Consider the following 24959-nt stretch of genomic DNA (forward strand, 5'->3'; position numbering starts at 1 on the left):
GAATCCAAATGCTATTTATTATTCAGTATGTTATTTATCCCACTAGAAGTCTAATGAGGAGATCCCTTTTTTTAAATCAAGTTAGTGGTAAATTTACTGATGAGGGCAGGGTCTAAGAAGGAATACTGCATTAAACTATTTACAGTCTCCCCCTATGTAGAGGATGGAGGTCAGCTCCCAGCTCTGTGTTGAGGTCAGTCAGTTAGCACATACCTCTTTATAGTACAGTGGTTCAGTGCTTCCGTTTATCCATTTAATCATACAAGCATCCACCCATGTCCAGCCCAGTTTTCTCCATCTTATCCATAAGCATAGCAAGAGAAACATCAGATGACTTTTAAGTACAATTACACTGTGTTTACCTTATTTCTTTGATGTCCTACAATAGTAGCTATGTCCAAGAGGGAAATTAGGTCAGTGTAGTTTGGCTAAGCCACTTCTCCCTGAATTTCCTGCCCGCCACCAGCCCTCACTCCAGCTGTATCAGACCCCTCAGAAGTCCCTGAGCAGTACCCATTCCTTCCCAATGGCTTGCACATCCTCATGCTGCCTGATGAGCTGAAATTCTTCTGCCTTCATCGTCTGGGACACTCCTGCTCCTTCTTCAGAGCCCAGCTCCAGCATTACCTGTGCAGCTTCCCTGCTGCTCCTTCCCTTTCTGGCAGAGTTTGTTGCTTCCCCTTTGTGTTCTGCCAGTGTCAGAGCACTGAACTATTGATGGTTTTCAGTTGCTTGCTCCACCTGAGCTTCCTGGACCATGAATACCATCTTCATCTTTGTGTCTACAGCACAGTACTGAATGGTTGGCTTTCTGTGAATAGTCTAGACCTCAGGGTTCAACGCCTCCTCTTCCAAGTCTTTGCCAACCTATCTTTAGTGATCATTTCTGTTTTTTGTTTTTTGTTTTTTTTTTGCTGGGGATCTTTGTGGTGTTCTCCAGTATGTAATTTGCATAATCCTTTTTCTAACTATTGTTGAACATGAAAATGTATTTGCCTGTGGTCAGGCTTCTGGCACTTTCCACATTTTCAACAATTCCTGACCCTGCCAGTGATATTTTAGAAAGTCCCTCGCACATTCTCTTCTTAGCGAGAACTTATAAAATGATCTGTCTAGCCCAGAGATGGGTCTTCATTTAGAGTATCTAGTTGCTTTAATGTAATCTCTTTGCTCATACTGGTAAGAGAGCACTGAAACTTACATTTGTTTAGTTCTTTTCAGGCCTAATTTAGTTCCCCAGGCAAAGAATAATTAAATAAGAGTTGATGAGTTCTCCATTCATTTTTCCATCCATTGGCTTGGACCCATTTCCACAGGTGGTGGACCACTGGCCAGTCCTTGATCATCACCTGGATTCAGGCGTAACTTTTTAGCTCCTCATTGCTGTTAAGTTCTGTTTTCTCTTGTTTTGTTTTTGTGACATACATTTGCTTATTTGGGGCATTTCTCCTGGATGCTCCCCTTGTATATTGGTGGCATACTTTTGTATCTGTTTCTATGTCTTTCTTTCCAGGTCTCTTGTTAAAGAGAATATTCAAATTTCTGACTGTGTTTAACACTGACATTTGAATATTCTTCCTTTGTTATTTTAGATGACAGTGTGGCTTTGAGAAAGACTGAACACCCATTATATTTCCTTTAAGTGGCTGCACAGAAAGAAACATTTTGGTCCGTTCCTTAAATGGCCAAGTTTAGTGTGACCAAGCCTCAAAGCATGTTCTTGTCATTATTTCATTTGTATAATAAAAACATGTTTTGGGGAAAACAGTTGGACATCATGAGTACTGTTTCTTACCCCCCAGTCTGGACTGGTTATACCTGAATGTACAAGGAGCCGCTGTATGTTGGATGTGAAGCCAGAAGCCGCCCTGGACTGCATGGGTCCACACTCGTTGGATAGAGTTAGGAAGTCTCCAGTAGCTCTGTGCTTAGATTCTTGCTAAGTGGCACTGGGGTCTCAAACAGGGAGCACTTTGCTGACAGTCCAGACATACTTTGTCTTCAGCACAGCTTTTATGAGGTAAGAATTGTGGATGTGCCATTTTTATTTGAATAATGAACTGAATTTAGTTTAAATTGACTATCCTGATTTAAGATCACAAAATAAAAATATTTAGATAGAAGATTCATCTTGTACTCCCTCATAAAATTCTTTTTGGTCTGTGACACACCATAAATGCAAGAGACTTGTAATTCAGTGTTCGGATGAGTCTAGAGCTTATTAATGTGAGGAAAAGTCAACATTAGGTGAAAGAAGGGCTTTTAAGAAGCCCATTATAACCACTTATAATGGAAAATGTAGTTTGCAATAGAGATTGATTTTATGAGCTCTGGTTCTTCACTGAAGCATGAAGGCTTCTGTGTGTTGCTCTGTGCAAATCATTTTTATAGGATACTTTGCTGATTTCTTTCTGGCTAATCTGTTGATGTGTCTGTAGCGGAAAGGGCTGTATCTGTCTTGTTTAAGGAATATAAAAATCCCCAGAAATTTAAAAGAAACCAAAGATTAGCATATTTCTAAGTTTTCGAGTAGAATATATTAAAAAGAAAAAAGCTTTGCCAGTTCTAAAGAGATGCAGCAGTACCAGATGTCGGTTCTTAGATCATTTAATCCTTTTCTCTTGTGCTTATTTTTGTCAATATTTTTTCACTGGAACTAAATATCTGGCTCAGCTTGCAATATAAAAATATTCCAATTAGATTGTTATGACTTCATTTTTATTCATGAGGTGCAATCTAATAAAGAGAGATCATTGCATACCGTGGTGTGCAGGAGAAGAACTTTAAAATAAACCACCTGGCCCAGGACAGGGTAGAGAGCTTGCATTCTGATCCTTTCTGGAGTCCGAGAGAGGCTGATTTGAGTCTGCATCCCCTGGGAATGCTTGGATTTCTATCAGTTGGCCATATAATTGACCTTACCCCAAGTCCAGAGTAGTTTCTTGCTTAGCTTTTATGTGGATTGTCTTTTTAGTTCTATGTTAGGTATTAAGGAAAATTCAAGGATAATGTGAAACACGGTTTTTGTCTGGAAGGAACTTTCTGTTTGTTTATGGCTGGGGAGGCTAAATGAGGTGGTTTGTCCATTGTCACCCAGTGTATGGTGAAGTGTCTCCAGTAAATGATAGGTGACATGTGAAATAAGCTCCTAAGGAAGAGAGAGCAGTGCGCTCAAGTGGGCAGGGGAGGCTTCAGAGCAGAATTGGGCCTTGTGCTGGATCTGGTTAGGAGGAGGACTGTCGAAAACTTACTTCAAGCCCTGGCTGGCGTAGCTCAGTGGATTGAGCGCGGGCTGGGAACCAAAGTGTCCCAGGTTCGATTCCCAGCCAGGGTACATTCCTGGGTTGCAGGCCATAACCCCCAGCAACCGCACATTGATGTTTCTCTCTCTCTCTCTCTATCTCCCTCCCTTCCCTCTCTAAAAATAATTATAAATAAATAAAATCTTTAAAAAAAAAGAGCTGACTTTAGAAAAAAAAAAAAAAAGAAAACTTACTTCAAGCTTGGGGAGAGAGTAAAAGATGTCCTCCCAGAGGTCTCAATGACCCAGTCCTCCCAGTGCCAGGTGCATTTGTCTTCACCTGCAGGATTATGCTAAAGTACGGGTTGCTATTGATTCCAGACTTTTCCCCCCCTCTACTAGCTCATATCTAAATGCCTCCTGGCTCCACAGTTATTGAAAGGCATTGAAATTTACACAAAACTGGATTTGTGCTGGTTCAACTGCTCCTGTTGAACTAGGGAAACTAGTACCTCTCAGCCTCATTTTAATGGATACCCAGCTTGTAATGTGGTTGTAAGGATTAAAAGAGATAAGGTGGATAATATGTTGAAATGACTTACAGTAGGCAGGCATCGTGATTCATTTGCTTTTCCTGCCTGGTAGCCACTCTTTCCTTCTTGCCTGAATGTGTCTGGCCCTTTTCACATTGTACCTGTGTGCAGGTGTTCCCTCTTTCTGGAATGCTGTCTCTCTCTCTTCTTCTCCTGTTAAAATCCTAACTGCCTGAAGGATTTACTTTAACACCTCAGTCAGAATTGAACTTTGTGTCTTTTGGATTCTTAGTAGTGTTCTTTGGGACAGCCCCAAGTTTCTAACCCTACATTTCAGTTATTTGCTCGTCTTATTTTCCCTGCGTGTTGGTAAACTCGAGGGTAGAGCCCATATCAGAGACATGGAGATAAAGCACTCAGGAGTTCAGACTGTGTTTCCCACACAAGGCCTTCTGCATAGTTGTCGTGGTTGCGGGGTGTTCTCATCATCATATTGTTTTTCCCCCCTTAACGACAACCACATGCTGATGATTTCTAAATCTTTTTCTTTAGCCCTAACTGCACTCCTGTGCTTTGCATGTGATCACGTCTGGTGAATGTCTCCAGCTGAGTGTCCCTGGGGTACCTCAGAGACAACATGTCTAAAGCTGATCTGTCACCTGTTTCTGCTCCCCCGTCCCACACACAGCCTGACCCTTTCCTGTGGACTGCGTTGTATCTGTGGTGTCACAGTCGTCTACCCCGTCCCTGAAACGGCAACTCGGACATCCTTCATTTCTTCCTTCCCCATGTTTATGTTGAACGAGTCGCCAGATCTCAACGACTCTGCCTCCTAAACATTTCTTCAGTTTAGTCCCCCTCTATCTGTGTTAAATACTGCTGCCTTCTCGCTGAAGTAGTTTTACTGCAATTTCTTTCTAAAGATCTACTTCACCCTATGCTCAGTTCTTTTAAGCCCATCTTCTACAATCTGTGCATATCGCTTCCTCATGTAAAATCCTAGAGTGGCTTCCTTTTGTATACATGGGAGGACTTTATTCTCGTGAACCAGCTCTGCTGAGTTTGGTAATGTCTGCTGTGAGTGCTGCCACTGGGTTCAGTGTGATTGCTTGGTGATGTCTGTCAGGTGTGGTGAAGGGGGTGGGCCGCACATAATACATACCTAGGGTGAAGTTCAAGCTCTTTAAGTATGACGTGAAAGCTATTCCTTGCTCCTAATCCTGACCATGTCTTCATCCTCAGCTCCCACTGTTGCCCTGCTTCGTATTTAATCTTGGCGTAGCAGGGAAATACTGGATTGTGTCTTCTTGCTTGTGTTCAAGCTGACCCTGCTCCCCTGTACCCTTAACTAGGAAACCTCTCCCGTCCTTCAGGTCTTGGCGTGTGTGGGGAGTGCGTGGGGTGGTCTTGCCCAAGGCTGAGCGTGCTTCCTCTAGGCTCTAGAGGCACCTGCACCCATTGACTTGAAATCCTGGATGTTTTCCTCACGAGACAGTAAATTCCATTGGGACAAATATCATGTCTTGTTTATCTTTGGTCTCTGTTACTTACCATAGTACCTTCCATGTCATATATATTGTGAATGGTTTATTGAACTGAAATGAATTTGTAAACAACTTGCTGAACATTGTTTGCTTTTACTTTGAAACCCTTTCTGGGTTTAAAGATGGATTTTTAGGAAAGGTTAGTACTCTGCAGGAAATTTAGAACAGTGAACCAGTGAGTAAGTAGACATCGGAAAAATTTGAGCAGGGGTGTGGTGATGAAAGCAGTATTTAAGGAAGATTGATCTGGAGATAACCTTCTATTATGGGTTTAAAGTGCTGCCGGGGAACACAGGTGAGGGGAGCAGGGGCAGGGGCAGGGGCAGGGGCAGGGGTGAGCAGATGAGGCCTTTTGGACCGGCTTCCAGAGACTTTGTGCTTTCACTTCCACTTCCGAGCAGACGGGATGGACTCACTGGCATGTTTCCGAAAACAAAGTGGAACAGTGATGTTATTTCTATTTTTAAAGGAAGAGCATTCCTTTAAAACACCTAACTGATCCCCTTTACATAATGTGTAAGAAACATATTCATTATTAATTACTGAAAAAGTGATGATGAGTTTAAAATTGTAAAAATGATGATTAGCTTCTGCATAGCTGGATAGCTGGTTTAAACTCTTCCAAAGTCAGTGGTTTTCATTTTAGCACATTTTGAAATAATTGTTAATTGTGAGGAAAATACTTCAGTTTCGTTTTCTAGTTGCCTTTTATTTTTCAGTTTAACACCTCCAATCTAATTTCTAGTGTTTTAGTCCCCCAGGGGCTTCTGTATTTCAGGTGACTTGTGGTTGTGTTGACTGGTTAAAGCCTATCTTCCATTTGTTGTGAGCCATGGATGTAGCTCCACTGTCTTATTCTTAATACTGGCCATTGTAAGTGTCTTAATTTACAGTTGCTTTGTTGTTGTTGTTTTTTTTTATTACAGGGTTATGACTCATTGATTAAAAAGAAGAACTTTCCCAACTACTTTGCACTTTTGACTGCATATTATGGATAACAAGGAAGAGAAGAAGGAACGAAAACAAAGTTATTTTGCTCGGTAAGCATTTGCCTTGCAAAATTATATTGGTACTTAAAAAAATTGAGGGGATTTTATCCTATTAAAATTTCTTGTCATTTTCTGTCTTATGACTGTTCTTAAACAGAGCAGGTAGCCAGTAGAAGTTAAATATACGTTGTTTCCTTCTCTGTAGCTTCATTGGTTGAGCTATAACTAAAAATCTATAACATAATTAAAGCCTAATACCTTGTGGGGTATCTATTGTTTAAAAAGTATTTCTGGTTGAGGGATAAAAAAGGTGAAGGATTTAAGCAAAGGAAGAAACTCATAGACACAGAAAAATAAGAAAGTAAACAAACAGATAAATAAAAAGTATTTTTTTTGTAGGAGTTTGGAATGGGTGAAATTCTATCTTTGGTTTCCATGTCATTTTTTTATTAAATACATTTGAATTTTATTGTTGTTCAAGTACAGTTTTATGCCTTTTCCCCCCTCCCCTCCCCACTATGCCATCTCCACCTTTCTCCCCAGTTTCTACCCCGCCTTGTTTTCATCCATGTGTCCTTTATAATTGTTCTTATAAACCCTTCACCCTTTTCTCCTCAACTATCCCCTCCCCTCTCCGGTTACTATCAGTTTGTTCTTCATTTCAATGTCTCTGGTTCTGTTTAGTTTGCTTGTTTGTTTTGTCCATGTCATTTTTAAAGCTTGAACTCGTCCCACATATATGCATTTGTTGGTGTCTGGTACGAGTGAAATAATACATGATCAATTATTGTTTACAGATTTAAACACTCATATGGAAACCACTCACTAAACACAATAAAATCTATGATATGCTAAAACATTTCTACATCATTTTGATCATTGGAATGTTTTCAAAGTCAGAGTGAGAACATAAGCTTAAAATGATCATTATGGTCTCCTAAACTGAAATGCTTCTTAAGAACAGAATTCAGGCTCACCACATCCCGAAACCCAATTTACGCTCATTAAAGAGGCATTTCCTGTTTTCCAAATATAAGCCTTGGAAACCGACAATCAAAGCTCTTTGTTCATGTTTTGATCCAGAAATTAAGCTAGGTTTTAGGTTGTTAATGGGAAAAGGAAGGATATGAATATTTAAGGAACTACTTATTATGTGCCAAGTACTTATTATTTTATCTTCACAATAAACCTGTATCTTAGGTTTTCTCCCTATTTTACGAATGAGGTAGTTAAGACTCAGCAATTATTATGTCTGTTTCATGCCATGTAAGAGTCAATATTCAAATATAGGGTTGTTTCCAAAGGGTGTGTTCCAATTAGTTATAGTAGACCCTTAATGAGAGGTTTTGGAAAGCAAGAGCAATTAGTTTTTCACTATTAAGATTATAGAGAGTAAAAAGATTGTTTGGGCAAGGAAGACATCAGCCATCAAATAGGTGAAACATTAGAAAGATAGGACACTTAGAGTAAATGAGAACTGTATAGTGATTTTTAAACACACTTTATTTTGAGATAATGATAGATTTGCATGTAGTTATAAGAAATAATACAGAGATCCTGTATTCCCGCCATGGTGAGACCTTACATAACTATCCTATAATATTACAACCAGAAAATTGACATTGATACAATGCACTGACCTTATTCAGATTTCACCAGGTTTCACAAACTCTCATTTATGTATGTTTGTGTTTTATGTGTATTGATTTTGTGCAGTTTTATCACATGGGTAGCTTCGTGTGGCCACCATCACAATCGAGATGCAGAACAATTCTGTCAAAAAGATCCCATGTGCCACCACTTCGTGGTCATATTCACCTCCTTTCCCCTGTCCTCCACCCCTCACCGTCACTAATCCGTTTTCAGTCTCTGTAATTGGAGATTTCAGAAATATTACATAAGTGGAATCATATAGTATATGACCTTTTGTGATTAGATTTTTTTCCCCTCAGTAAAATTCTTTCGATGTCTCAGTTCGTTCAGACAGTTGTAGCAAAATATCACCCACTGAGTGGCTTGTAAACAACAGAAATTTACTGCTCACAGTTCTGGAGGCTGGATGTCTGAGGTTAGGGTCCCAGCGTGGTCAGGTTCCGTGTCTGGTAAGAGCCTACTTCTTGGTTTGTTTCGAGTTGCCCTCTTGTTGTAACCACTCATGGTGGAAGGGCAGGGAACGTTCCCGGGCCTTTTCTTACAAGAGAACTGTTCCCATTCATTAGTGGTCCACCCTCATGACCTAATCACCCCCAAAGTCCCACCTCCCAGTACTGTCACCTTACACATTAAGTTTCAACATGTGAATTTTGAGGAGAATACACATATATTAATAGTTCGTTGCTTTTTATTGCTGAGTAGTATTCCATGGTTGTAATTTATCACAGTTTTTCAGTTCACCCATTGAAGCATGTTTGGGTTCTTTCCAGTTTGGAACTTTTATAAATAAAGCTGAGAGATCAGTATATCAGTTTTCCTATTTGAAATAGTTCTATTTACTGCAACATGTTGTTTGTGAACTGCTCTAAGGATATAGCCTCAATAAAAGAGGAAGATGTGGTCTTGTTCATTTTTTGTTTTAAAATGTTTGGGATATTAAAAGATATATTCAAAAAGGAAGAAGAAGCAAGGCCCCTTTAGATTATTTCTGTTTTCTGTATATACCTGAGCCTTATCTAATAAAGAAATAATAAATAAAGAAGTTGAACGCCTTTTCATGTGCTCATTAGCCATCTATCCATCTTCTTCAGTGCAGTGTCTTTTCCTGTGTTCTAGTGGGATTTTTGTTGTTGTTGAGGTTTGAGAGTTCTTTCTGCATTCTAGGTAGTGCTGGTCCTTTGATATGTGGTTTGCAAGTATTTTCTCCCAGTCTGTAGCTTTCCTTTTTATCTTCTTAATATTGCCTTTTGCAGAGCAAGTTTTTAATTTTGATACTATTCAATTTATAAGTTTTTCCTTTTATGGATTGTGCTCTTGATGGCAAGTCTAACAACTCTTTGCTCAGCCCTAGATTCTTTTTTCATAAAAATGTTATAGTATTATTTTATATTAAAGTCAATAACCAGCTTGAGTTATTTCTTTATATAAGATGTGAGTTTGTGTCATCATTTTTTTTTTGGCTTAGTGGGTACCCTAAGTAGTGATTTCAAAAGCAGTAGTGCCTTCTCAGTCTGAATCCACATTGAGTCCCATAGGAAGGGTGACTGGTGGGTCGTGAACAACTTGTGAAAGTCAACCACTCCTAAGGTGTAGAGTTAGGGAGGGCCCTGAAACTGGGAAGGCAAGATCAAACTGTTCTGAAAAAAAACAGCATATTTTTTCAGCTCACAAATGTCAAAGTTAACTGTCATGCTTGCTTTGATCTCTTGTAAAAAGTATTCTAACAATGAAGAGCAAAGGATATCAAAAAATGAAGGGTGACCTTAGAAGCACAGGGAATAGCAGGAGAAGGGCAAAAATCAGTGGTCAGTCAGCGTGATTATTTGCCAGGGATAGAGAGAGAGAGAGAGAGAGAGAGAGAGAGAGAGAGAGAGAGAGAGAGAGAGAGAGAGAGAGAGGAAAACAGACAAACCCATAGTTTATAATGCAGTGGCAGCCAAAAATGGTCAACCGATTAAAAGCAAACAGCAAACAACAACAAAACCTTCGTTATCAGAAAAAGGCAGCCAAAGTCCTAAGTCTTTTCAAATGCCTCCTGGCTAAACTGTGGCATTCCCTACAATCAGTTACTGATAAAACCTACACGAAAGCCGGCTCCTGACCACTGAGGGCGGATTTCTCTGGAGCAGTGTGTTTGAGGGCAGTGTCATGAGATCTCCAGAGAAGAATGTGAAGTCAGGCCGAGGGCATCTGCCTGCTACCACACTACATATCTGAAACCCTAACCATTGCTCTTAAAGTCTGTTCACTCCTCCCCCCATGCCTTTTCCCTTAAGAATAGTTACTGGGAAGTAGCCTGTTTTCTCAGGGTACTATTTTACCCTGTGTTTTCATCAACATCGTGTGATTGTTGTGCTTGGGAAATAATCTTTTACCTTCCTCCTTTGTTGATGTTTCTCTTTCCCTCTCTGAATTCAACATCAAAGAAAGATAAGTCTAAAGGACCTTATTTTAATAATTTTGGATTGAAATTAGCCATTTGAGGATCACACAGTACTTCCTCTTTTTTTAAGATTTAATTTATTTATTTTAGAGAGAGGAGAAGGAAGGGAGAAAGAGAGGGAGAGAAACATCAATGTGTGGTTGCCTTTCAAGTGGCCCACACTAAGGACTGGGCCCACAACCCAGGCATGTGCCCTGACTGGGAATCGAACCAGCAATCCTTTGGTTCGCAGCCCGCACTCAATCCAGTGAGCTATACCAGCCAGGCAGTACTTCCTAAAGAGTTTATTTATTTATTTTTAGAGAGGGAAGTGGGGGAGAAAGAGAGAAAGAGAGAAACATCAATGTGTGGTTGCTGGGGGTCATGGCCTGCAACCCAGACAAGTACCCTGACTGGGAATCGAACCTGCGATGCTTTGGTTTGCAGCCCACACTCAATCCACAGTACTTCCTTTTTTATAATTTATCTTGAAATTTGCCTTTGTAACTCCTAGATGGAAAGTACATTCATTCTAGATAAACCCTAAGGGGTTTGAGGATCTCCTGGCCTGGCCCACCTGCTTTTCAGGATCTTCAGTGTTGTTTTGTACCAGTAGTTTATTCCAGATTGAGCAATTCATGAGACATTCTTCCATGCATTTCCAAAGAATTTGTACGTACAACATTTTGTTATATACATGTCTATCAGTTCCTTGATACTTGGTAGGTCTTGAAACCAAATGAAAAACTGAATTATTAAAGCAAGTCATGCTCGCTGACCTGTCCTCTGGAGTGATCATTATTTCCCGTGGCCCCTGTGCCCTCTTCCTTCCTCTTGCAGTTAAAGGCAGGCGTTTTCTTCTGCAGTGCCTCGTGGGGCTCTGTTCCCCACTCATGCTGACATTACTTGGCTTTGCAGAATTTAGGACCCATTTAGTGACTTTTCTGTAGATCCCTTTACACTGTTTGTATGTATGTTTGAAAATTCTTTAAGGACGTCTTTTTCAGGATCAAGGGTTAATTTAGGATATCGAAAAAAAATATTTTTTGATTTTCAAGTTCTTTATTAAGGAAAAAATCAAAAATAATATAAATATTAGACTTCGTACATAAATATGCTGCCCTTTTTTATTTAATGATTTTTTTATTGCATGTGTTTCATTGCCATTTAGTAGTTAACCCAAAGTGGTGTTTTCCCCTCTGATAAATCGGAGAGGGCCTGTGGATAGACACTGAGGGACAGAAACCCCTCAGGAGACTGGTGTCCATTTTGGTCCTTCTCCCTATACTTGCCAGCCCCTCCCTCTCTTTTCTGGTTGTCAGGAAAAGCACCCGCACCTACCACCTGATCTCATCTCTTACCCAGCCCCTCCAGAGCCAGGAGTAGGCAGCAAGGGGGGGGGGCCGACGATGCTCTTTCCGCCTCAGCCCCCACCCCAAAGATGCAGAGTGTAGACCACATCTCAGCTCCCATCCCCACTCCTCAGACATCTCCCACTTCTGTCTTGAGCCTTCGCCCTGGCAGTTCTTCAGCCTCGAAGAGGCTGACCTATCAGCAGAATACCTAGTGTTTGAAAATCACTTCAGTGTACAATGTTGACCAAGTTTTCTAAACTCCTTCACGTGGCATTGCTTCCATTTTTAAATGTGGCTAATAATAACCCACTAACACAAAGACTTCGAAGAAGAAAGCATCCCAGCCCGAACCAGGAGAAGTCAGAGTGAACCCAGCCAAGAGGACCAGAGCTGAACCCGTTCTGTCCCTGGTCCACACTGATAGAAGTTTGACTTCTTTTCAGGGAGGAAGATCTAGAGACTGGTATTTGACCACTGGTCTGTTTATTTATTTATTTATTTATTTATTTATTTATTTATTTTATTACACATATAATAAGGTGTATAGCTCTCTTGTTTAAAAAAAAGGAAACCAAGATGGCTATTAAGATTAATGGAACGACAGAGTGCCTGGCACAGTGAGTACTCAGTCACTCCTGTAAAAACAAACCATTCCTGACCTTAGTGGCTATGCCTACTACCTATACCTTCCTGTTCACCCAGAAGAATCCTCATTTTAATACCCCACTCCCATCCCTGTTGTTCAGATCAGGGAGGCAGGAGCAATTATAACAATGCAAAGTAGAACCATAGTTTCCCAAAGGAATGTTGTTATGAGCACAGCTAGATTCTGGAATATCATGAAGTCCAATTATATTGTCCAAAGGGTTTTCAGTAATCTTAGACACCCTTTTATTTAACAGTTGAACCTTAAGCCCATGAGGAGAGATTGTCAATTATGTCTTAGCCCCATACCAGGGCCCTTTATATGTATGTGTATCCATTTCACAACACCACACCATTTCTTGTATATAAAATATATAAACTACTAATCAGAGCCTCACCACTGGTGTTGCTTGATGCAATCTCATGGGTCCATTAGTTTTGCCAAGAGACCCTGACCCTTTTGCCCTTGGGGTGGCCAGAAACATAGGCTGGTCACCCTTGGCCATGAGCAGTATCTTACCCCACGGTGCAGTATAAGTATTATCTTCTTCTGCACATGCTTTGATGTGATAAGGGTTGGGAGAAGTGGTCCAAATCATCTTCATCAGGAAAGGGCTGTCTCTTCGTGATATGCCTGTGCTAAGAATTAATATGCCACATTTAGAGAAGAACCTTAGTATGTCAAAGACTTGTGGAGAAACTTTATTATTACCAGTTTTTAGAGATGCCCAATACAGAAATATTTTTATCCTCAAATAGGGCCTGTCATTTGGCTTTTGTTAGTCTTGGCGGCGTAACATTAATTTACAAAAATATATATTAATTTGAAGAAATGCATCCTGGATTTTAGGGACCTAAATTATAAGTAACATTTTGCAAACCAACCTGCTTATAACTTGATGACATTCCATATTATGTCTTGTCAACTTTATCCATCCATTACATGGTTTATGTTAGAGTATTGACCCACCAAAGCAGTAGGTAACATGCAGCCTAGATACCCCAGCTGTGTAAGTCAGGGTTTTGCATTACAGTGATCCACTTTACTCTTGTGGACTGCATCTTGTCTAAAGGAGTTGTTGCCCATGATAGAAATAAATGCACACATGCATTCAGACAGAAAACGTCAGCTTGCCCTCTTGGTATAGTATGGAGTCTAAAGTTCAGTGGAAGGAGTCGCCTGCATGGGTGTGGCTGGTTAATCTGCGGCACGGCTGAGGACAAGGGGTGCTTCCCCTTTCCAGCCCCCCAGAGGCAGTCTTGGAACCCCAGGAAAGAGCTGCCTCTTTGTGATAGGCCTGTGCTAAGAATTAATACGCCATATTTAGAGAAGAACCTTAGTATGTCCAAGACTTGAGGAGAAACTTTATTATTACCAGTTTTTGGATTAGACATTTAGTCAGATTGCAGGTTTTAATTGAGTTGATACATGAAAAGCAAATAAAACCATTTGAAGTGCTTAGTAATTGTTAGACTGTATACCTTCTTTGTATTTGGTTAATACATTATTCTCTCAGTTGCACAATGCCAACGGATTCTAATAAAACTTAATAATAGCATTTTGTTAATACTTTATGGAGTGCTTTCACATGCATTCTGTCACTTTTGCCACACAATGATCTTATGAGTGGATTTAAAGGCAGATGATGACTATATAGTTCAGGAAGTCCAATAACTTGCCTGAAGTCACTTAGCCTTTAAATGGAAGGTCTGAGCCTGAATCCCAGTACACTTTGTATCTCTCATTATTTTTTTCTTCTCTTTCTTTCTTTTCTTTCTTTCTTTCTTTCTTTCTTTCTTTCTTTCTTTCTTTCTTCCTTTCTTCCTTTCTTCCTTTCTTCCTTTCTTCCTTTCTTCCTTTCTTTCTTGCTGTTTTGGTATGAGCATAGTTCTCTTTGTTAAATATTTCTTTTTTAATTTTAATTTTAATTTTAATTTTAATTGTTTTATTGTTGTTCAAGTGCGGTTGTCTCCATTTCCCCCCCAATTCCCCCTGCGACCCCAGCCATCCCCACCTCCTGCCCTCGATTCTACCCCCTTTGGTTTTGTCTGTGTGTCCTTTATACATGTTCCTGAAAATCCTTCCTTCCTCCCCCCCTGTTATCCCCTCCCACCTCCCCTCTGGTTACTGTCAGTGTATTTTTTTCATTCTATATCATCTCAGTTTAAATTGCATTAAGCATTAATTTTTACTTTGTCAGAAAGGGGGATTAGAACATGGTGTTAGCATCATAATATGTTAAGTAGAAAAAAAATATATGGGTTTGGAAGCAGAATATTTTAGCTGACTTTACTGAAAGCCATATTTGATTTTAATGTCTAAGAACCATCCCAGAAAACCTTGTTGCTGTTAGGGACACATGCCTGTAGTGACCCACTGCATTGCCCAAGAACACTTTTGTATGTGATCTAAATAGCTCTTGTTTGTTTATGTGTTTATAGTCAGTTTGCCCCCAAATGGGCCGTCTGGAGTGCAGAGACTCTGTTATAGTTCAGTAACTCCTTCCTGTGCCTTGTTCAATTGTGGTTGGCGTATAATGTGTTAAGTGTGTGCGTAAGTGTTTTGACTAACTGACAGAATGGTTTGTGAGTCAAACTTTTCAGTATTCAGTCATTTTATTAACTTTAAAAATGATTAAGAATATTTTAAAACCATTTCCTGCGAAAAAGCTGTTTGTGCCTTATTTGAAAGTATTACCAATTAAACTCTTGTATGAGCTGCGGTGTTGTTAAGGTTTATGTTTCCTATTTTCTTGATTGAATTCAGATTAGGCAGCTCTTAAGGGAACATTTACATATTGTTTGTCATTCATTTATGGGAAAAACATCCATGGACAAGTTTGATCTGATAATGTTTTCAGGAAATCATTAACTTTTCCCTACAGATTAAAAAAGGCTTATAAACATTTACACAGTCATAGTTAGACTCATACTTTTTGCTACATCTTTAATGAACAGGAAGAGTTACTTGATTGAGTTCTATATAGAGTACTGCTTTCAGTCTGCAGATTACAGACCCACTGGAGAAGCATGAAATCAATTTAGTGGAGAGGAACCAGCATTTTTTTAATGGAATGGAATGGAATGGAACAGATTAATCTGGACTAAGCTAGCCCGATTGGAAAATATCAGTGTGTTATATTTAGTCATACATACTTAAATACTTATATTTAAATATGATAAAAAATGACTCATTGATTTACAGCAGTCTTTAGTGAGTTTACAGCACTAGAAGTGAGGCTGTTTTTTCCTCATTGAAAAAATGAAGTTCTTTGAAAATTGTTCATCTAACACACATTAACCGGTTGTTCCTAGATAGCTGTACATAAAGTACCTGTTATATAAATAACAGGGGTACTTCAGTACTCATTACCATTCAATCCAGAACTCCTGCCGAGTGCCAAAATCGATGAGTACCAAACGATGAAGCATTTTCTCTTGTGGGGTGACCTTGTGACTCTTGCAAGTTCCAGCAAGCGCATCCCGAGCAGGCGCTATGTGCTGAAACATTTTTTTCTCCTCAAAATGTGATGGGTGCAGGGTTTGACGAGTTCAGAAACCCATGAGTACTGAGGTATGACTGTATTTTCCCATAGTGCAGTGTAATGGGACCATATAAAACCAATCTCAGGGAACAATGATAAGCATGTCTTCATTTAACCTAAAATTCCAGGTTGACCTGGACTGCCCGAGAGAGACCTAATGAGACTGTAGCCTACGAAAAGCACCAGGTGGAACTAATGTGGTGACGGAGCATGGGCAGCTTCTGTGGTGGGCCTCCTGCACGTGTCTTCTCCGCAGAACCACGGCCTAGCTGCGGGGACTTGGTTATAGTTTTCATTTCTCTAAAATGAGAATAATAATAATGGTACTTATCAGATTGTTGAGAGGACTGACTGAATTAAAATACATAAAGTCTTTAGAATAGGCACTCATGAAAAATAAGCACTAAGGAATTTTAATGTAAGATTTCGCTGCCTAAATGAGGAACACAAGAATAAATGAGAAAAAGCGAGAATAAGTACATAGGTACAAATTTTGTGTAAATTTTCAGGGAGTTTACATATCCCTTGAAATGTGTCCATATACCTGCTCTAGTCACAGCCTTCAGTGAAAGATCTGAGACCCCAGAATCCATACACAGAAGGGATGGGAGCATGTAAAAAGTGATTCGCACTTTTCATGTGAAAACTGATTTAAGCTGCCCTCCTTCTTAACTGTTGTTGCTGACCATTGAGGAAGATTTCAGCTGAACCGACTCCTGAATTTGGACCTAAACTTGGCACTATTAACTTACGATACTTTTGTCACATGCATTTGAAACCTTTCATTGTTGCTGGTACAGTGACTCTTCGGCAAGAGAAAATTGAGTTCCGAACCAGAGCGTGCTTTGTGTTCACAGCCCTGGACACTTTTTAGCTCGTGGTTGTAGTCCAGCTGTTGGTGATTTTAGTAGAAACTCCCTCCCCCCGCCCCGAAAATTCATATCTGAACATTCCAGCAGTCGTCACCTCCTCCACCATCATCAGTCAAATGCTGATTGCATATCCTCCCACTCATCCTCCCAGATTAGTCTTCCTGAGCCACAGTTCAGATACATCACTCCTGCATCCCAAATTCTCTCTCACAGTTAAGGTTCTGCATACTATGGCTCGTTCCTACCGTTCTGTCTTTATCTCCTACTTTGACTTTTTCCTGTAAATGTCTCACACTTTGTCCCCTCCGAACTTTGCTTTCATTATACAAAGAACTGCTCTTCCCTGTCCTCTCCTTAACACCCGTGATATCAAACACATCACTCTGGCAAAGCCATCTTTAATTGTGACGTTGTCTCCTTGAGGCCTTTGTTATTTGCTTTAATCCGTCACCCCCATCCCCACCTAGAGGTGCCATCTCCTGCCACTGTGCTCAGAGGGCATTGCCAGGCTTCCTCATGCCTTCTTTCTCTTGGAGCCCTTAAATCAGTCTGTCTTTGAATAGGCCCAGTAATAACTCTCTCATCTCTGCACTCTTTGACAGTTATTGTTAGTTTGATTTTTTCATTTTTGTATTCTTCATAAGGCCTAACTTCATGCCCTGCACCTAACAGTCATTTACTATGAGTGGTAGCTAACATTTGTTCAACATTTACCATGTAATGGAGACTGATTTGCATAGTCAGGTAATCTCATAATCACCCCTGAAGTAGATAGGTCCTGTGGATAAGAGATAGATTCTAGCTACCAATAAAGGTGCTAACCTTATGATAGATGTTATGTAATTTGTCCAGGGTCATACAACTGTGAAGCGGCAGATCCAGGACTCAACCCCAGGTGCCTTACCTCACAACCCATGAATCTTATAGAACCTTATTAGTTACCCCTACAAGGGTGAGACTCCCTGATCTAAATGATTAAATGCACTAAACATATTTTCTGATTTTCAGTGGAAGGAAATTCTTAGGAACTTTTGAATAAACTAGGGAATTGCTACTCTTTCAAGAAACTTTGAAAGTCCCTGCAAAGCAACAAAAATATCCTCAATCTTTTGACATTTCTGTATATTTTGGGGATGAGGCAAGAATTCCTCAATGCCCCTAATATTTCTTAGATTCAGAGTTGAAGGCTCTAACCCCTGAAATTCTCTTAGCTTTGGCACTTCTGTTGTAAAGGTGGTGCCTTCCTCCTGGTGCTTGAGCCAAAGGGTATGTGGTCATGCATTTTTATTTTCCTTTTTTTCCTCTCATTTACCATTTCAAATAAAGTTTGCATAAACAAAGTGGTTAACATCCCATTTTTCTCCTGTTCTCATTTTGTGATATATGACGTCAGTGAAAGTGCAGGAGCCCTCCCTCCTTGTTTTAGGTTTTTGCTTCTCACAAAAAAAAAAAAAAATGGTAACAGGCCAGGTTGAAGAAGACTGAGCAAGACACAGGGTGGCCTGTGGTTTTGCAAATGGGATTCAGGACCAAATAAAGCCACTGATGTGTTAGTACGATAGAGCATGAATCTAAGTGTCCTAGGGACAAGAGGAGGAGATGATTAAGTTGGATTGAGGGACCTCCTGGCCTCTTTCCAAAGCATGACAGGAGCTAGCATCTGCTGATTTCACGTGAAGAAAAATCAAAGATGCCTGTGAGGTGGGGATCTCAGGGACTGAAGTGAGAAATATAGCTTGATGGTTGTAAGCTAACAGCTGTTTAGGTGTGAATTGAGAGTATGAAGTAAATATAAATGTAGACAAAAAATATGGATTACATCAATAATTTTAAATGATATTGATTAGTGTATTTAGCAAGCAGTTAATTTAGAGACCAGTTATTTGTGCTTAAATATTCTTTTCTATTGGGTTGGCGAAAAAACCTGTGTAGGTGTTTTTTTTTTCCATAAAATAAAAGACACATTTTTCATTTTCACCAATAACTTTATTGATTTGGAACCTAATTGTATTTCTAAATCACTCTATGATATTTAAAATTCAGTTTGCACATATATTTTCAGTAACACATCTGCTGTACAAAACAGTAGAATCAAAATTGATTAATCCCACTTGAATAGGTGGAGTGATTTAAATCCAGTCACTGTGTGGGTGATTTGAACTAAGTCACTAATCATTCTGTCACTTTTTTCTTTGTATGTGAGACGATCTTACTGTTGATTGTGATGCATGTTCTTCACACGTTAGAGCCAGAAGAGCTTTTGGCTGTAGAAGTTGCATAATTTAAAGCAGATGAAACTTGATATTTCAGATTAATTTTGTTAGCACAGCAGAAAGCTGAACAATAATTTGGTTATTTCGTTTTCAGAAGGTACTTGAAGCAGATGTTGGTGGTGAGGTCACTGGGCACTGAGCCATCTCCCTTTCAATGGCTGCATCATTTTTTAAGGGTGGGGTATTACCTTTTCCTCTGCTAAATCAACTGCTTTCACTGGAGAACGAGAGAAATTTTTTTTTTTAATCACAACTCTGAGTTTATATAATCAGGATTTGGGGGTTTCTCTTTTGAATAAAAGTAGATATATTTTAAACATAAAAAAGTTATGTATGTATACATATATGCAAATATACAATTTTTCTTGTATGAGTATGGAATTTTAAATATAAAAATTATAAACACACACATATCTCATCTTTAAGTACAATTTGTACTTAAGTCATTGAAAGCTTATAATATAATTGAATGATGAATCTAATACACAATGTTTACCTTATTTCTGTTTATTTTTTCTAAGAAAAATAATATTTTTATTTCACTCTTAAAAACACAATTATAAACTAAAGTATTTATGTACTTGTTGGACACTGCATACATTTCATGTTAGAATCAGATTGGATACTAGCTGGTGAAAGACAAATACCAATGATCTCACCTTTAAGTGGAACCTAATCAACGAAACAAACAAGCAAACAAAATATAACCAGAGACATTTCTGTTTAGTTTCAATGCAGAGGAAAAATCTTTCTCTAATTTTGAATAAATGACCATTTTGGTTTTTATATTTTCTGATGCAAGTGGATACTTAAGATATCTCCAGTTCTTTGACTTAATCAAATGTAACACATTATTAGGGTCATACAATGTTCAATTTTACATAAATTAGTGTGTTGTGGGAATAAACTTATACATCACTTATATCTCAGACAGACCTTATGTGCCTGTTAGGCCCAGATGGTACAGTAGTGAACCTAATAAATATGGGCCATGCTCTCACAGAGATTACTTTTCCCAAAGACATTAAAAAAATAAACACATACATGCATGTGTCATTAGAAAGTGCAGTGTTTGTTATGAGGGAAAATAACAGGATGTTCTGAAATAATTGCAAGGGCAGGATCCACTTTAGACAGAAGTGATGTTCAAGGAAGACCTGCTGGAAAAGTGACATGTAAGCTGATCTTGGGTAGGAGCGGCCAAAGGGCTGGAAGGAAGGAAAGGAGGAGATTGTTCTAAGCAGTGGAGACACTTAGACTCAAAGATTTTAAGTTGGGAAAAAGCTTGGCAGGTTCCTGGATCTGCAGGAAGGCCATTGTGGCTAGAACAGAGTGCTTTCAGGGAGGACAGCACAAGAAGGGTGGAGATGGTTGGCTGGGCAGGGCATGCAGGGCCTTCGTGTCCATGTTTAGGAGTTTGGATTAAGCACCTGGAGGAATGGAGGTCCATTCAATGAAACAGGGAAACTAGAAATTAACAGTTTTGAAAAGGAGTTCTCAGGAATTTAAGTTGGGATGTGCTATGTTTGAGATGCGTGTGAGACATCCCGTTGGATGTCTGCACAGTTGGGAAAGTGAGTGCACAGGGGGGTGAAAACAGAGTGATCTGGTCTGAGGTCGAGATTGAAGAGTTGATGGACTCAGCCAAGGGGATCAGGCAGGGAGAGAGTATAACCTGAAAAGAGAACAGAACAAAGGGATGGGGAGCAGAATTGGGTAACTCCAAAAATTAATGGTCTGGTAGGATGAAATCCAGAAGAGGTGGAATCACAGAAGCCAAGAAAAGAAAGCATTTCAAGGAGGAGAGAATGATCAGCAATTTTCAAAGCAGTGAGAGGTACCCCAGTGAGAGGTAAATGAAGACGAGGACTGAAAAGTATCCATTAAGTGTGACCAGTGGACATCAGTGGTAATTGAATAAAAGCAGTTTCAGTACAGGGGTGGGAGTAGCCAGTTTAAACTTAATAGGAAGTCAGGGAATGGAAACAGAACTTCTTGGCAGTTCTTCTGGGAACTTGGCTGGGAAGAGAAGCCAAAACTTAGGGCCATTTAGGGAGGAGATGTGGAGGTCAAGGAAGGGTTTTGTACAGCAAAGGAAACCATCAACTAAATAAAAAGACAGCCCACAGAATGGGAGAACATATTCATCAATACATCTGAAAAGGGGTTAGTATCCAAAATGTATAAAGAACTTTTAAAACTCAACACCAAAAAAAAAACCAAAACAATTAAAGATGGGTAAAGGACTTGAATAGACATTTCTTCAAAGAAGACATACAGATGGCAAATAGACATGAAAAAATGCTCAGCGTCACCAGTCATCAGAGAAATGCAAATTAAAACCACAATGAGATACCATCTCACACCTGTGAGAAGGGCTGTCATCAGTGAATCAACTGGTGAGGATGTGGAGAAAAGGGAGCCCTCTCACACTGTTGGTGGGAATGCAGACTGGGGCAGCACTATGGAAAGCAGTATGGAATTACCTCAAAAATTATTCAATAAAAACAGAACTGCCTTATGACCTAGCTGTCCCACTTCTGGAAATTTAATCAAAGAAACTGAAAACGCCAATTTAAAAGGATATATTCATATGCACTCTATGTTCATAGGAGGTCTATTTGCAGTAGCCAAGATCTGGAAGCAAGCCAAGGGCCCATCAGTAGATGACTTGATATAACAACTATGGGTTGTTTACACAATGGAATACTATGCAGCCATAAAAAGAAGGAAATTTTACTCCGCGACAGCATGAAATACAGTGCTAGAGAACATTATGCTAAGTGAAACAAGTCAGTCATAGAAAGACAAATACCATATGATTTTACTCATATGTGGAATTAATGAACAAAAGCAACTAATGTGCAAACTAAAGACAGACTCAGAGAGAGCAGGCTGACAGCTATTGGTGGGGGCAGGTGCTGAGTGGGGAAGGTGGAGGGATTGAGAAAAAACTCATGGACACAGACAACAGCATGGTGAATGCTGGGAGGAGAGGGCAGGGGGAGATGGAGGATTGTAAAGGGGGGATAACTGGTGATGAACGGAGAGTTGGGGTGGTGAACACCATGTACAGATGATGCGTTGCAGAATTGTACACCTGAAACCTGTGTAATTTTGTTAACCAGTGTCACTGCAATAAATGCAATGAAAGGAAGAAGAAAAAAGAATGTGGACTTGGGATTCATATATTAACTTTATTTCTTGACTCCTGTTTTTCCTTCATTCTCTGGTCCCACAGTGAGCTCCTGGGAGGTGGTTCTAGACTCTCATTATGGGGGAACAGGAAGATTGATGCAGCTTTAGCCCCATATCTTCCTGGGTAGGAAAGAGTGAGTGTTTTCTGGTAGCTCATTCCATTCAACTCAGAGTCACCCCAGTTGGACTGCCGTGAAATCTCTGACTTGGGGAAAGGAGCTCAGACAAGCACACCCTGGCCATTGGTCAGCAGCACCTACCGGATCTGGCTGAACAGGACCAGCAAGTTTTCCCTGCTCTGCCAGTGGGGTTCCCTGGTCAGCTTTGTGGCAGGCACCACTTCTACTCAGAGTGGCTTGCTCTTGCCCTTGTCCACTGTCCTGGCAACACAGAGGAGGAGCCCTCTGGGAGCTGACTTCTCTAACAACCCATTTTCTGATGGCATGGATTTGAGGACCTGGAGATTACTTTTGGAGTTGAGCAATTCAGAGTCTGTTTTGTTTCACAAATCAGAGGGCCCTCTGGTAATACAATCACATTTAAAAATTTTGCAGACTTTCATTCTGTTTTCATTGGCCAAACACCACGGGTTAGTAACAAGAATTATAGATTTGACTGAGTCATGGTCTTTGGAGAGAGATGGAATTTGGCTTGGACATTTTGGTTTCTCAGCAGTGAACCGGCACTCAGCCCATGCCCCACTCCCCACCTTCAGAGCAGGGCTACCCTCTGGGTCTCTGCCTTGGGACAGGAAAAAACAGTGCACTGAGTTGGGGAGACACTGTTTATTTGCTCCTTAGGCGCCCTGGGCCGGATTGTGTGGGCATGGTGTAGTGGTGCCACCATTCCAGGAGTCTGGCAGAAGGAATAACAAGGTATTTGGGAGGGTCCTGAAGAGGGTCAGCGTCTCATGGATCTTCATCTATGTACAGTGAAGTTCTATGTTTTACCTGCACTAGCTTTTGTTTGAGGCAAATAATTTAGTTTTCCCACCTTTACAAGACTTCAGGTCACCAGACTCTCAGCTGTTGGAAGCCATGAACAGAGGGTTTCTCTCAGCAGAGTTGTGCCTTTACCTGGCTGTGCTTTCAGCAGATCACTAACAGCCCAAACTTGTCTCTTTTTTGTAAGACCTTATGGAAAGCTAAAATAAAAATTTTCTAGGATTTCTAGAATTCTAAAAATTCTCTTAAGTCCCCTAAATGGTGCAGCACTGGTAACAGAAAACAGATCAAACTAACTTGAGGAAAGAGGAGCTCAGGGATTTATTGGAACACATAAGTTAAAAGTGCGGTGTTAGATTTTAGAGTTGACTTGAGGAACAATCTGGGACCCAAATAATGTTGCATGACTCAGTTCTTCTGTATCTAAGTACTTCCATCCTTTTATATTTCTCAGATTTTACTTGATAAACATTGGTCAACTCAGGATCGCCCTTGTGCAACATCTGTCTAAGCAAGGGTGTTCACTTGAGTCAGTGACTCTAGGAGTCCTGAGATTCACCCTGGTTGGACCAGCTTAGAGCATGTGCCCATTGTTGATGTAATCCCTGCAGCTGGGCAGTGGTCCAGAGGAACCTCGTGGCTTTTGTTGGACAGGCCTGGGTCAAGTACATGATCCCTGGAGGTGGGTGGAGTCCTACCCAGACAAGGAATTAAAAGAAGTTAAGGAAGGGTGTTTTTCTTGAAAATTGGTCCTTGTCGTCAAAACAAGGAGGTAAAGATTGGAGGGAGGCCAACAGAAGCCTATTTTTATCATCTAGAGTATGTCAGATACTGAACTAGGCACCAGAGTGAGCATTTTAACAAGAAAACTTGTTGGGTCTCAGTGAGTTTCTAGGCACCAGAGTGTTTTGGAAGAATCTGCAAATATAGTAGTTAATTCCATCATTGGATGGTCCCATGAGATGATTTTTAAGGAGCTTTCCTACCTGAGATTTTATGATTTATGATTCTTGCAAAGCAAAATGGAAGAGATACTTTGTTTATTAGCTTAGGTAGTTTTATTATCATTTTAAATTATTATTACTTTACCATTTTAGGATTTTTGATATTGTGACAGCTTTATAGAGAATTCTGAAAACTTAATTCAGTGCTTCCTTTAAGTTCCCTAAAACAATGTTTGGATGAAGAAGAACTAATATATTGGTGAAGAGAACCTTATTTTTTTAGTTTTACTAAGAATATAATAGTTGATAAAGGCTGAATTTTAGATTTTACCCTCACAAATTTGTGATTTACACATGGATTAAATATTGACTGGAGTTTCTGTGTCCAAATGCATATAAATAGCAATGAAACTTTTTTTTTACTTAACTTTGATTTGAACTGTAGCTATTATACTCCCTGCAGAGTCTCAGTCATAGTGAAAACACATTTATTTTCCCTCATCTTATGAAATATTGTTATCATTACATTTTGGTTTTCTTCAGACGTCTTCTTTAATCTCAGCCAAAATAAAGTCCAGCTGAGTTTTCCTATGAATTAATGTGGGGACACGGAAATCCACAGGAAATTGGATGACTATTGTTCCAATATTGTAAAGGTTTAAAAGAGTTACATAGTGTGTATTATAATTGAAAGAAATTCCTGCCACAAGAACACTTAAAACTATATAAACAAATATTTATGAGAAATTGACTTGCCTTTTATTAAGTTATTAAAACATCAAAAAGAAAATATACTAAAGC

At 39.7% G+C, this 24959-nt stretch overlaps 1 protein-coding gene across 2 annotated transcripts in view; it reads left to right on the forward strand.

Moving 5' to 3' along the window:
* NCOA7 (nuclear receptor coactivator 7) overlaps window positions 1–24959 on the forward strand; it is a 134789-nt gene that overhangs the window by 16196 nt on the left and 93634 nt on the right. For both annotated transcript variants that reach the window (XM_045842746.1, XM_045842747.1), the window contains exon 2: window positions 6245–6358. In XM_045842746.1, the coding sequence (XP_045698702.1) occupies window positions 6309–6358 (50 nt within the window). In that variant the 5' untranslated portion in view covers window positions 6245–6308. The remainder of the gene's footprint in view (window positions 1–6244; window positions 6359–24959) is intronic.

This window comes from Phyllostomus hastatus, unplaced genomic scaffold, assembly GCF_019186645.2.
Source record: "Phyllostomus hastatus isolate PE091 unplaced genomic scaffold, TTU_PhHast_1.1 phas_contig_40, whole genome shotgun sequence".
NCBI classification, from domain to species: domain Eukaryota; kingdom Metazoa; phylum Chordata; class Mammalia; order Chiroptera; family Phyllostomidae; genus Phyllostomus; species Phyllostomus hastatus.